We start from the raw sequence: 13920 nt of genomic DNA, 5'->3' as shown, positions 1-13920 counted from the left end.
TCTCAACCTTTCTTCAACAGGCCGTTTGTATAGAAGTTGATTGGCCTTGAGTGCCATCAAGGGCCAGGTGTTTGCCCTGGCAAACTTCTTTCAGAGAACCCTAGCCACGAACTCTTTAGTTTGTACCTTCATTCAGGGGGTTCAACAAGTGGCTCCATCTGTACGGTCTCTTTTGCTGCCATGGGATTTAAATTTAGTAAGTTTGTTTCTCCAGAAACCTCCATTTGAGAATATTCGGGAGATTCCCTTGCCTACATTATCCAAGAAGGGTATCAAAATTGGCAGCATTATCCTGTTGCATTCCCCATAGGGATAAAGTAGTTCTTCGTCCCTGTCCATCATTCCTGCCCAAAGTTGTCTCTGACTTCCATTTGAATGAAGACATTGTGTTGCCCTCCTTGTGTCCCAAGCCGGCTCATCCCAAGGAATTTGCTTTGCATACCTTGGATGTGGTTCGTGTAATTCGGGTGTATCTAGCAGCTACTGAGTCCTTTCGGAGGTCAGACTCTTTTTTTTTTTTTGTGGTTACGGACCAAGAAAAGGGCTGGCCGCTTCTTCGGCTACCATCTTCAGATGGATCAGACAGACGGTGACTCAGGCCTATTCCATTAAATGTCAGGTTCCACCTTTCCCTGTCACGGCTCATTCTACTCGGGCGCTGAGTGCTGCTTGGGCCTTCCGTCATTAGGCATCAATATCGCAAGTTTGCAAGGCAGCCAGTTGGTCGTCGGGGCCTACCGTCACAAAATTTTATAAAGTAGATACTTTGGCATATGTGGATGCTTCGTTTGGCTGCAAAGTTTTGCAGGCTGCTGTTTTAAGAGGGACTGTTCCCTCTTGAGGGTGGTTTAAAGAAAAGCTTTTATTTTTCAGACAGGGTTTCTGTGACCCGGTTAAGGCTCCTGTGTCCTAGTTAAGGGCTCTTATGTTTAGCCTTGGGTTATTTTCCCCACCCCTCATTTTCCTTTTGGCACGGCTTTTGGGCGTCCCAGAAGTTATGATTTATGGAGCCCTGTGTCCATTGATGAACGAAAGAGAAAAAGGGATTTTTGTACTTACCATAAAATGTATTTCTCTGAGTTAGACAGACACAGCACCCACCCCTCCTAATGGAGTTCTGATACTTCTAATACTGCTTGCTACTAAACTGATTACCTAGAGCAGAGAGGGGGTTATATACCAAGCTGAAGATGGCCCATGGGCATAGCCAGGTGTTTTTTGTTCTGCCTAGTCCTACTCCTGGTGGAGGCAATCCCATTTTTCTCTCACTGTATCCTGATTTCAGCTTCAAGAGTTGACCGGCCCACCACCTCTCCTACCCAACTTTTGATTCCTAGCTGTTTTGTGTGGCCTTAGGAGGTACAGCAATGGACCAAAGCTCCAACTTCTAAGGCCCATTTAGATCATTGCCTTTTTTTAAATACTGTACATTATGTAGCTCATTTAACATGAGTGGTGTTAAGGCAGCCAATTAAAAAGAACGGGCTGCCAAAACACCCCGACGTGCTGAAAATCGGATATGACATTGCCTTGGTGCCTTAGTGTGTCTCAGTGCCATTTCAAAATAATTATTATTTTATTTTTTTTCATGCATTCATATCCTGTAGCAGTGGTGTTTGAGTGTCTCGATCAGTTCATACAGTCTGCCTATATCTGTTGAGAATTCAATCCTGGGTATGGAGCACAGCAGTGCTTACTTAAAAAAAAGATATACATTTTGGCCCATGCACACCAAAAAAGGTGCATGTATCATTTCTGGCCGTGCACTGCACTTCAACGCACGTCCATTAGCATGGAGAGTTGGGGTTCCATTCTCAATAATGGCACAGCATCACATGAAACCTTGCAACATGCGTTGCAACACAATAGTGTGAATGAGTTTCAAAAGGGTGTGTAAAAGCCAGCACATTAAAGTCCGATAAAGACAGACATCACCTTTAGGCCAAGGTTGTTGTCTATTATCTTAGTCAACATATGTAGCTTTAGCTCCATTGCATTGGCCTGTGTTTTGTAGAAAGCAGTGAAGGGTTACAGCAGGCATGTCCAATCCCGCGGCCCGAAACCGCAGGCAATGTGGCCCACTGGCCGTGGAACTCCAGGGGGGTGGCAACGGGGCAATTGCTTCCCCGAGAAGATTTTGGGGACTCTCCCTCCTGCTCTGGGATGGCGGGTTGATAAGCCCAGATTTCGGGTTCCCAACCCACCATCCCAGAGCATCACACCACTGTAAATAACGAAGTCGACATTAGAGGAAGCAGAGCCGATGCTTCCTGTATAGCGCCAGCTCTTGTCACAGGCGGAGTGATACCAAATGCACTCTGCCTCTGCCTGTGACAGGAGCCGGCCGGCGCTTTACAGGAAGCATGGGCTCCACTTCGTACAGCACGTCTCCTGTGACTGTCACGCTGATCCTCAGAAATCGTGGGTCGGGAACCCACCAACAGTACCCGCCAGCACCAGCCATTAATACCCACCAACAGTACCCGCCAGCACCAGCCATCAATACCCGCCAGCAATACCTGCCAACAGCACCAGCCAGCAATACCCACCAGCATTACCCACCAGCACCAGCCAGCAATACCCGCCAACAGTACCCACCAGCACCAGCCAGCAATACCCGCCAACAGTACCTGCCAGCACCAGCCAGCAATACCTGCCAACAGTAACTGCCAGCACCAGCCAGCAATACCCGCCAACAGTACCCGCCAGCACCAACCAGAAATATCCGCCTACAGTACCAGCCAGCAGTACCTACCAGTACCAGCCAGCAGTACCCACCAGTACCAGCCAGCAGTGCCTGCCAGTACCAGCCAGCAGTACCCACCAGCAGTACCCACCAGCAGTACCCACCAGTAGTACCCACCAGCACCAGACAGCAATAACTGCACCAGTAGTACCCGCCAGCAGTAAACGCCAGCAGTCTGCAAAATAAGTAGAAAAGGTATGTGCATTAGCACGTGTAAATTGTTGCAATATGTTTTTTAATAACTAGTGGTGTTTTGTCATATGTCATGTCCTTGTTTATACATGTATGAATAAGGACATGACATTTTCTGGCTGCCTAAGTCATATGTGCTAGGGGTGCAACTAGCGTCCAACACATAACTGTAAATATCGCAGCATGTGCAGTGTTTCTGACTCCTATCACCATGACCACTTCATATCACTGAAGTGGTCATGGTGGTTAGATTGTTCCTTTAATATCTCTCAGAAGAAGTAAACCTCTGTAAACTGATTCCATTTCTTTTTATTACTTATATACCTTAACTATAGTATATATTTCATATGCGGCCCAAGAAAATTTCTCTACACTCAATGTGGCCCAGAGAAGCCAAAAGTTTGGACACCCATGGGTTAAAGGTTCTACCAGGATTTTGTTGCCATCTGTGTACTCATATTTGTATTTATTTCATTTTATTTTTTGTATGGGTATCCCTTGGACAAGAAGTGAAGAAAAATCTCCCCAATAGGGTAAAAAAGAAAAAAAAAACCTGAGAGCTATTTTCTTTCTTTCCCACTTTTGAAAAAATAATTTGTTGGAATTAGGCTTAAAGAAGAATTCCAGATATGGATATTTTATACATACAGTAGTTACATTGGTCCAGCTTGGACCAATGTAACTATGTATAATCCATATCTGGTCGATGCCCCTGAAAGCTGAACATCTGTGTAGTAGACACATCTACTGCAGTGATCTCCACTAGCTTCCAGGTCAATCGCCATGCAGCTGCCCTGCTGCATTCTGAACATTGCGGAATGGGTAAAAATGTATTCTCTGATTGGATAAGGTGGGGGGCGTGATGTTGCTGCCCCGCCTCTTCACCTGACCCGATCAGAGAATGCTTTGCATCTATTCAGAAAATTATTTGACAGCTATCCTAAAGGTGGCCTGTATTGCCATGGGTCCCTACACTCATAACTGATATTTTGGCTTTGGGTAAATGCTGATGAGATGAAGTACAAATTTAGCATCCTATATTTTTCAGGAACTTCAGCAATGAGATCTTTTAACCCGTGCTCCCAACTCCACCCACGTACCTTTTTATTTTGATTACTTATTTTGAACCCCTTTAGAATCCATGGTGGGAGGTGGGAGAGGGGTATCACAGACAGGATCTCTGGAGATCCCCATGCTGGAGTAACCAGAAGATGTAAGAGGATAATCAATGGTTCAGTCCACCACCATCAGCTTGCAGTTGAAATATCAAGTTTGTTGGGGCCCCTAAAGTAACCATCTTATTTCCTCTTGGTACATTGTTGGTCTTTAAAATTCTTGATCTTACTGTAGTCTTCACATTCAGCAAAGATTCCTTTTTTTCCATTAATGCTTTTGTGTATAACTAGCTAACTGTTCTTTAAAGTGAACCTGTCATCCAAAAAAGGACATGCTAATTCCGAAGAGGAGACACCACAAAATACCTACCCTTAGTTTGAGCTCTGAGCAGTTGTTCAATTGTACAGCTTAGCAAGCCTATGAACACTTTGACCAGGCTAAAGCTTGGACTTTAGCTTCAAGTTAGAGCTCTGATCCCCACCATTGCCCATCCCACAATGCACGGTTTGCCTGCATGTAGCTTGGTTGGCTATTAAGGGTTGTTTGTGGTGCCCACTCATAAAGGCTTGTGTTAGTTGGGCATGGTTTTTCTAAGACCTGTTCATTTCAATGTCAAATTGTGTTCTAACCCACTAACCAAATAACATTCTAATTTGTATTTGTATCTAATTTTATCTTGTTTTTCTAACTCCTAAACCTTCAGACTGCTGCCTTCAAATTTAGACTATTCTTTATTTTTACCTTCAAATTTAGACTATTCTTTATTTTTACAAATTGTTTTATCACCTATCTTCCAGCATAACCTTTGACCTCTGCCTTATAATCTCCAGCTCTTTTCCTCTAATTTCCGTAAATGTGATTTCTGTATAACCTCTCCAAGAGTGATTTGTAATAGCCGCCAATGTAAGGGTGGCTTTAAACAGCCAAATAAATTATTTTAGAAACTCTTGCCATTATTGGACTGATTGGGATCTATTAGGGAACAATAAGCTGTTGGAGGTGTTTGCTACAGGAAGGTCACTTCACTGGTTGAAAAATGTCCTCGCTAGTGGGCCCATCCAATGTAATTAGTACACACTACCATCATCTCTATAGGAGTTTAGTGACGGATCTGTGGTTAAGTGATTTTAAGGACCGTAGATAACTCCATACCCATCCTTTTTTAGAGACTTTTGTGAACACCCTAAATTAGAAACTAGATTTCCAGCCAAAAAACCTCAAGCATCTAGCATTCAGACATTCTGGAACTTAAAGCGGAGTTCCACCCAAAAGTGGAACTTCCGCTTTAGGGAGTCCTGACCCCCCGACATGCCACATTTGGCATGTCATTTTTTGGGGGGGGGAGCGGGTACCTAGTTTTGACAGGTACCCGCTCCCACTTCCGCTCGGAGCGCCGCGGCGCCCTGAGCGGAAGTTCTCCTCTCCCCCTCCCTCCCTGCAATCTTCTGGGACACGTCAGAGGTCCCAGAAGATTGCCGGCCAATCACGGCGCGCAGCGCGACTCGCGCATGCGCAGTGAGTACCCGGCTGTGAAGCCGCAAACTGTAACAGCCGGGTGCCCACAGCAGTGATGCCGGCGCCGAGGGAGAGGATCGAGGCTTCCGGCGGCCGCATCGCTGGACCGTTGGACAGGTGAGTAAATGGCTGGAACTCCGCTTTAAATTAACAAGTTTGCTTTAATGACACCCTCTCTAGCAGCAAATCTTGCCTTTAAATTGCTCCTCCACTGTTAGGAGGAGCTCGTCATATGGAATAGATCAGTGGTCCTCATCTCCAGTCCTCGGGGCCCACTAACAGGCCAGATTTTAAGTATTGCCTTGGTGAGATGCAGACTAGAATACTGCAATCACTGAGCAGCAAATGAGATCACCTGTGATGTCATTTAGTTATCTTGGAAACCTGGCCTGTTAGTGGGCCCCGAGGACCGGAGTTGAGGACCACTGGAATAGATCACAAAACCCTTTTGTGTGTATGTATATATATATAATATGCATGCAGACACTCTCTCGCGCACCCGCACTCGCGCGCGCGCACACACACTCACACACTATCTCACAAAAGTGAGTACACCCCTCAGACTTTTGTAAATATTTTATTATAGCTTTTCATGTTACAACACTGAACAAATTACACTTTGCTACAATTTAAAGTAGCGAGCATGTATAACAGTGTAAATTTGCTGTCCCCTTAAAATAACTCAACACACAGCCATTGATGTCTAAACGGCTAGCAGCAAATGTGAGTACACCCCTGAGTGAAAATGACCGAATTGGGCTCAAAGTGTCAATATTTTGTGTGGCCACCATTATTTTCCAGCACTGCCTTAACCCTCTTGTGCATGGAGTTCACCAGAGCTTCACAGGTTGCCTCTGGAGCATTCTTTCACTCCTCCATGATGACATCACAGGGCTGGTGGATGTTAGAGACCTTGCACTCCTCTGCCTTCCATTTTAGGATGCCCCACAGATGTTCAATAACGTTTAGGTCTGGGAACATGCTTGGCCAGTCCATCACCTTTACCCTCAGCTTCTTAAGCAAGGCAGTGGTCGTCTTGGAGGTGTGTTTGGGGTCGTTATCACGTTGGAATACTGCCCCGCGGCCCAGTCTCCGAAGGAAGGGGATAACACTTTGCTTCAGTATGTCACAGTACATGTTTGCATTCATGGTTCCCTCAATGAGCTGTAGCTCCCCAGTGCTGGCAGCACTCTTGCAGCCCCAGACCATGACACTCCCACCACCATGCTTGACTGTAGGCAAGACACACTTGTCTTTGTACTTATAACCTGGTTGCCACCACACATGCTTGACACCATCTGAACCAAATAAGTTTATCTTGGGCTTATCAGACAACAGGACATTGTTCCAATAATCCATGTCCTTAGTCTGCTTGTCTTCAGCAAACTGTTTGCAGGCTTTCTTGTGCATCATCTTTAGAAGAGGCTTCCTTCTGGGATGACAGCCATGCAGACCAATTTGATGCAGTGTGCGGCGTATGGTCTGAGCACTGACAGGCTGAACCCCCACCCCTTCAACCTCTGCAGCAATGCTGGCAGTACTCATACGTCTATTTCCCAAAGACAACCTCTGGATATGACGCTGAGCACTTGTACTCAATTTCTTTGACCATGGCAAGGCCTGTTCTGAGTGGAACCTGTCATGTTAAACTGCTGTATGGTCTTGGCCACTGTTCTGCAGCTAAGTTTCAGGGTCTTGGCAATCTTCTTATAGCCTAAGCCATCTTTATGTAGAGCAACAATGCTTTTTTTTTTCAGATCCTCAGAGAGTTCTTTGCCATGACGTGCCATGTTGAACTTCCAGTTACCAGTATAACAGTGAGAATGATAATGCCAAATATAACACACCTGCTTCCCATTCACACCTGAGACCTTGTAAAACTAACAATTGCCATGACACTGGGGAGGGAAAATGGCTAATTGGGCCAAATTGGACATTTTCACTTGTTGTACTCGCATTTGCTGCCAGCGGTTTAGGCATGATGGGAATTGTAGTTCCTGAATAACTAGAAGGCCATAATTTGAAGACCCCTGCTCTATAGTAATTCCTTTTCTTTTGCATTGCAGATAAATAATGGAATCCAAACCAGAAGCAATGTGCTGTCATTGTGTTCTTGATGAAGGAGGGGTGCAGACTGTCCCAACAATCAGAGAAGGCTACAGAATGTTTTCAGAGATGACACCACTGACGAGCAATGTCTTGTCATTGGTGACTTTTGTCAATTGTCACCTCCTTAAACATTCTGTAGAGTTTTGTGGATTTCAGACAGTGTGCACCCCTCCTTTGTCAGGAACTCAATGACCACATGTTGCTTCTGCTTGCAATCCATTATTTATTTACCTGCAATGAATAAGTACCATAAAGAGTTACTCTACCAACATGTGAAATTTTAACAACCTATGTAAGTTAAAAGTTACGCCCACTTTCATACCGCATTTAATTTTAACGTCCTGGAACTAGAATGGGTAAAGTGAGTTGTGGAATGGATGCTTCTATCTGATCATATTTATACAACAGTTTGTTACGTAACCGAGTTCTTTTTCTGCAAAATCAGAGGCATCACAGCATCCCATATTCAATGTATATTCCTAAATAAAAGATGTGTAAGGAATAAAAATGGCATAAAACATTTTAAACTTTCAGAACATTTTTAACTGATTGACCAAACATTTATAGTTAAGAGTGTGGAAAATATGAATCTCCCAAGGATTTGTGGCATTTAGAATGTAGTTTCAACCATAAACTGCCATCTAAGATAGCTTTAAGGGCAGGACCACTCTAAAGTGGTGACATAATTTGAGCCTGGTGGTGGGCTTAGTCATCTCTTCTTACATTTTATGGCCAAAAAATTGTGAACACCTGACCATTACTCCTACATCGAACTTGGACATCAAATTCCAAAACCATGAACATTGGTATGGACTTGACCCCCACTTCCTCCTTTCCTTTCCCAAGTTAGTGACTATCACAGCCTCCACTCTTCTGGGAAGGCTTTTCATGTGTTTTTAGAGTTTTAGGAATTTGTGCCCATTCACCCTTGTAAGCTCAAGTACTAATGGACACAGCAGACGTACACTAGAACTAAATACAGAGATCTTGGCAATTGATTCCCCAGTCCCCACAATGATCAGTAGTGTCCTCCCGGGGGCAGCTGTCCCTGGTAGCGTCCTCCCGGGGGCCGCTATCCCTAGTAGTGTCCTACCGGGGGGCGCTGTCCCCAGTGGCATCCTACCGGGGGCCGCTGTCCCCAGTAGCATCATCCCGGGGTCCGCTTTCCCCAGTAGCTTCCTCCCGAGGGGCCACTGTCCCCAGTAGAGTCCAGCAAAAAAAATTGCAAAGTGTTTAACTCCAGCATTAAAATGTTTTTTGACTAATCCATTGACTAATCCATTTAAAGTTTGTAGTTTGACATCTAACACCAAGACGAGGCAAAACATCAGCTTTTAATGCCTGTTATTTGAATAAATAATCTTTATATACACCCCTTTTACATGAACAATATAGCGGTTCTGTTACTTCTCTCTAGTATTTTAGGTTTTCTTTTACATTTTTCAGCTGAACACATGTATAACATAGAAATTTATATATTTCATAGAAAATGGGAGATACCATGAACTATGTTCCATACAGCTCTGACATCTGACTTCTTCCCTTTTATAGAGACCCGTGGGCCCTGCTCAACCTGCTCCAGATTTCATCCCTCCCTGGTGCTGCTCACACTGTCCTTGTTTGTAACACAGCACAAACTCTGGTCTCCCTCCCAATCCTGACTGGGGACTGTCCCTCCTCTAATAAACCGATGATACTGTGAGACCGCCTTGAGAAAACCATTAATGCTACCTCCAGACTACCAAAATTTCTGACCCAGCATGCAACACTCTACCTTAAGCTCATGCATGGCTTTCTGCTGTTCATTTTACTATTTATTCTTTTAATAAATTATTTTTCTACATTTTAATTTATTGCCTTTTTATTTTTTTGTGTAAGTCACCCCCTTCCTTTTAAAGTGCACCTGTGCTTATTAACAGAACACATTTTATTAAGGTGTATGTACAGCCAACATTTTTTGTTAGGTTTTTAGGTTAAAACCCATGTCTGTTGTATTTTTTTGTTGTTGTCTGTGTCCCATTGGGGAGATTTCTGTTCACTTTCTGTCCCTGAAACGCAACTAGAAGTAGGAGGAAATCTCTGAAAAAGTGAGGGGAATACCCCATGTAGCTGTCACCAGAACAGGTGTCTCCACTGGAAGATTAAGTCCCCGTTCACACTAGGGCGACCTGTGAGGCGACCTGGTCGCCTCACAGGTCGCCGTAGGTCGCCTCCCATAGGGAAGCTGCGGACCCGTTCTAATAGGAGAGACACAAGTCGCTCTGACTTAGAAAAAGGGTCCGGAGCTTCTTTGGGGCGACCAGGAGGCGACCACCATAGACTTCAATGTTATGAAGTCCGTGGCGGCCGCTCCGAGGTCGCAGCGCGCTGCTCGCACCGCGACCTCGGAGGTCGCGGTGCGAAGTAGCGTCGCCCCTATGTGAACGCGGCCTTACCCTCACCTCTTATTCTGATTACCACTCTCAAATTTTGGATTCCCCATCACTTTCTATCTTGGTGGCAGGAGTCCCCAAGACATAGGCTACCTAATTAGGACACATAGGTCAATGAAAACCTGACCATTTCTAATCTTTATCTAAAACAAAAAAAAAAAAAAAAAAGTTTTGGTTGTGCATACATTCCACTGGTAATGGTAGTGTATTTTGTAAGGTTAAAGCCTAGTCTGGTTCCTTGTGTTACCATTATGGTTACCTATTGGTTTGTATTTTAAAGCTGAACTCCAGGCTTAAAAACTGTCATCTAAATAAGGTGCATCCAATAAAATTAAAATATCATTAAAAGTAAATTTTATTTCAGTAATTTAATTCAAAAAGTGAACCTCATATTTTATATTGATGTGTTACACACCTAGTAATATATTTAAAGCATTTCTTTATTTTAAATTTGATGATCATGGCTTACAGCTAAAACCCAAAATTCAGTATCTCAGAAAATTTTGAATATTACATAAGACCATTTAAAAAAAAAAAAAAAAAAGGATTTTTTATACAGACATGCTGGCTTACTAAAAGTTATGTCCTTGTGCAGTATAGTATGCACTCAATAATTGGTCGGGGCTCCTTTTGCATGAATTATTGCATCAATGCGGCGTGGCATTGAGGGGATAAACCTGTGGCACTGTTGGGGTGTTATGGAAGCACAGGTTGCTTTGATAGCGGCCTTCAGCTTGTCCGCATTGTGGGGTCTGGTGTCTCATCTTCCTCTTGACAATAACCCACAGATTCTCTATGGGGTTTAGGTCAGGCGAGTTTGCTGGCCAATTGAGCACAGTATTGCCATAAACCAAGTATTGATACTTTTGGCAGTTTGGGCAGGTGCCAATTCCTACTGGAAAATGAAATCAGCATCTCCATAAAGCTGGTCAACAGAGGGAAACATGAAGTGTTCTTACATTTCCTGGTAGACGGCTGCTCTGACTTTGGATTGATAAAACACATTGGACAAACACCAGCAGATGACATGGCTCCCCAAATCATCACTGACTGTGGAAACTTCACACTGGACCTCATACAACTTGGATTCTGTGCCTCTCCACTCTTCCTCCAGACTCTGGAACCTTGATTTCCAAATTAAATGCAAAATTTTCCACAGTCTGTGATAATTTGGGGAGCCATGTCATCTGCTGTTGGTCCCCTGTGTTTTATCAAATCCAAAGTCAGAGCAGCCCTTTACCAGGAAATTCAAGAGCACTTCATGCTTCCCTCTGCTGACCAGCTTAATGGAGATGCTGATTTCATTTTTCCAGCAGGACTTGGCACCTGCCCACAGTGCCAAAAGTACCAATACCTGGTTTAATGATCGTTGTATCACTGTGCTTGATTGGCCAGCAAACTCGCCTGATCTGGCTAAATCCCATAGAGAATCTGTGGGGTATTGTCAAGAGGAAGATGAGAGACACCGGACCCAACAATGCCAATGAGCTGAAGGCCGCTATCAAAAAAACCTGGGCTTCCATAACACCTCAGCAGTGCTACAGGCTGATCACCTCTATGCCACGCTGCATTGATGCAGTAATTCATGCAAAAGGAGCCCCAACCAAGTATTGAGTCCATATTATACTGTAAATGGACACACTTTTCAGTAAGCCAACATTTCTGTATTCAAAATATTTTTTCTTTTTTTTATCTTATGTAATATTCTAATTTTCTGAGATACTGAATTTTGGGTTTTCACTAGCTGTAAGCCATATTAATAAAAATTAAAAGAAAAAAATGCTTGAAATGTATTACTCTGTGTGTAATGCATCTAAATAAAATATGAGTTTCACTTTATGAACTAAATTACTGAAATAAATTTACTTTTTGATGATATTCTAATTTTTTGAGATTCAAGTAGCTACGAAATCTAGGGATGCACCAAAATTTCGGCCACCGAAATTATCGGCCGAAAATGAGCCTATCCCATTTCGGCCGATAATGGGTTAACATTGCCGAAATTACTATGGCCGCCGTGAGGAAGGAGGAGGGCGCAGCGCAGGGCAGGTTTTAAAAGTCCCGCCTCTGGCCGGCCGCCCGCCCGCCTCTCAATGACGTCCCTACTACTACGATCTTTGTATGAATGAAGGGACATACCAGGCGGGAGGGCGGGGCTAGCAGCCGCTAATAGATATAACTATGTGATCCTTCCCTGTCAGCGGGACTGTGTGTGAATGAGAACTGACCTGACACCGGGCGGGGGGCGGGGGGAGCGGCCGCTAATAACTATAACTATGTGAGCCTTCACTTCACTGTCATGCATGTATCTCCTCTGACAGTGAAGTGAAGGCTCACATAGTTATAGTTATTAGCGGCCACTCCCCCCCGCCCCCCGCCCGGTGTCAGGTCAGTTCTCATTCACACACAGTCCCGCTGACAGGGAAGGATCACATAGTTATATCTATTAGCGGCCGCTCGCCCCGCCCTCCCGCCCGGTGTGTCACTTCATTCATACAAAGATCGTAGTAGTGACATCACCGGGAGGCGGGCCGCCGACCAGAGGTGCTTCTTTTGAATGAAGGACACCCGAGGAGGGACGCTGAGCCAGAGGGGGGGAGGGTGTACTGCCGAGGGGGACGCTGAGGCAGTGGGGGTGGGGGATGGAGGAGAGCTGAGGCAGCTTACCAATGGTATTTGTATTATGAAGCATGAGGGGTTAATGTATTGTCACTGCTGGTCACTCATCTATTAGTGACCAACCAGTGGCAGTTAATTAACCCCTTTGTGCTGCATTAGTGCAACCAGTATCAGTGATAATTAACACTTGTTGCACTGATACTGGTTGCACTAATGCAGCACAAAGGGGTTAATTAACTGCCACTGGTCAGTCACTAATAGATGAGTGACCAGCAGTGACAATACATTAACCCCCTCATGCTGCATAATACTAATACCATTGGTAATTAAATTAACCTCTTGCCAACCCATCACAGTACATATACTGTGACAGGGTGGCAGCGACAGGTGTACGTCGCTGCCTGTTTTTGGTGTATGCCCCTCTTCTATCTATTTTAAATTTTTTGGGGGGAAAAAGTCATTTTTGGTTTCGGTTTTCGGCCAAGGGCATCCTGCATTTTCGGTTTCGGCCCAGAATTTTCATTTCGGTGCATCCCTAACAAAATCCTAGTAGCTACAAAAGATTTAAATTAATGTTGTGTGCATCGAATGCCTTTGCAAACTTAGATGTTACATTGCAAAAGTAGTGACATCATCACTGTGCTGTACATGGCCTGTGAAGAGAGCAGAGCCATGAGAGGGACCCAGTGTGCTCCACCCACTACAGGAGAGGGTGGAGACAAGACCAGGCACCTCTGAACAAGGAGAGAGAATCAGTGACCGTTTTTTTTTTTTTTCATTACAGTTAGCTTCTGCACAGTGGTGAAATCTCGCACTGGATTACTGCACAGATCTGGAAGAAGTACACAAAGCACAGCAGGAATACACATGGCTCTTGTATTTAGATGATATCTCATGGAGTTCAGCTTTAAAGACCTCGCCCTTAAAAAGAAGTCTGGTTTTCAGTTTTATGAATAAAAAAAAACCTACTTTCTCTTTCGTTCATTGACGGATACAGCTCCTGATATTCATAACCATTCCCTGCCCCTACAGGAGTAGGACACTAGGCAGAAAATAATTCTGGCTACAACCATGTACATGGAGTATAGGGCACTTCTGTTAGGAAAATTAATCCTCAAAAATTATGGAAAAAGGAGGGGAAAAAGGATAAATGGGCTTCCGTAATCGTGCGGGAGTACCACGCTGACAGCA

The 13920-nt window shown here is 44.4% G+C and overlaps 1 protein-coding gene across 4 annotated transcripts in view; it reads left to right on the top strand.

Annotated features, from left to right (window-relative positions):
• Positions 1-13920, top strand: part of ACHE (acetylcholinesterase (Yt blood group)) — a 272320-nt gene that overhangs the window by 241905 nt on the left and 16495 nt on the right. The window contains exon 4 of one of the 4 annotated variants that reach the window (XM_082254648.1): positions 9230-9527. The exons of the other annotated variants lie outside the window; for them this stretch is intronic. Coding sequence (XP_082110774.1) covers positions 9230-9339 — 110 coding nt within the window. The 3' untranslated portion in view covers positions 9340-9527. Of the gene's footprint in view, positions 1-9229; positions 9528-13920 lie in introns of those variants that run through there. 4 annotated transcript variants of the gene reach the window in all.

This window comes from Pelophylax lessonae (assembly GCF_965119305.1).
Source record: "Pelophylax lessonae genome assembly, chromosome: 4".
Lineage (NCBI taxonomy): Eukaryota > Metazoa > Chordata > Amphibia > Anura > Ranidae > Pelophylax > Pelophylax lessonae.
The sequence above is the reverse complement of the archived record's forward strand: the minus strand, read 5'-3'. Positions and strand labels throughout refer to the sequence as shown.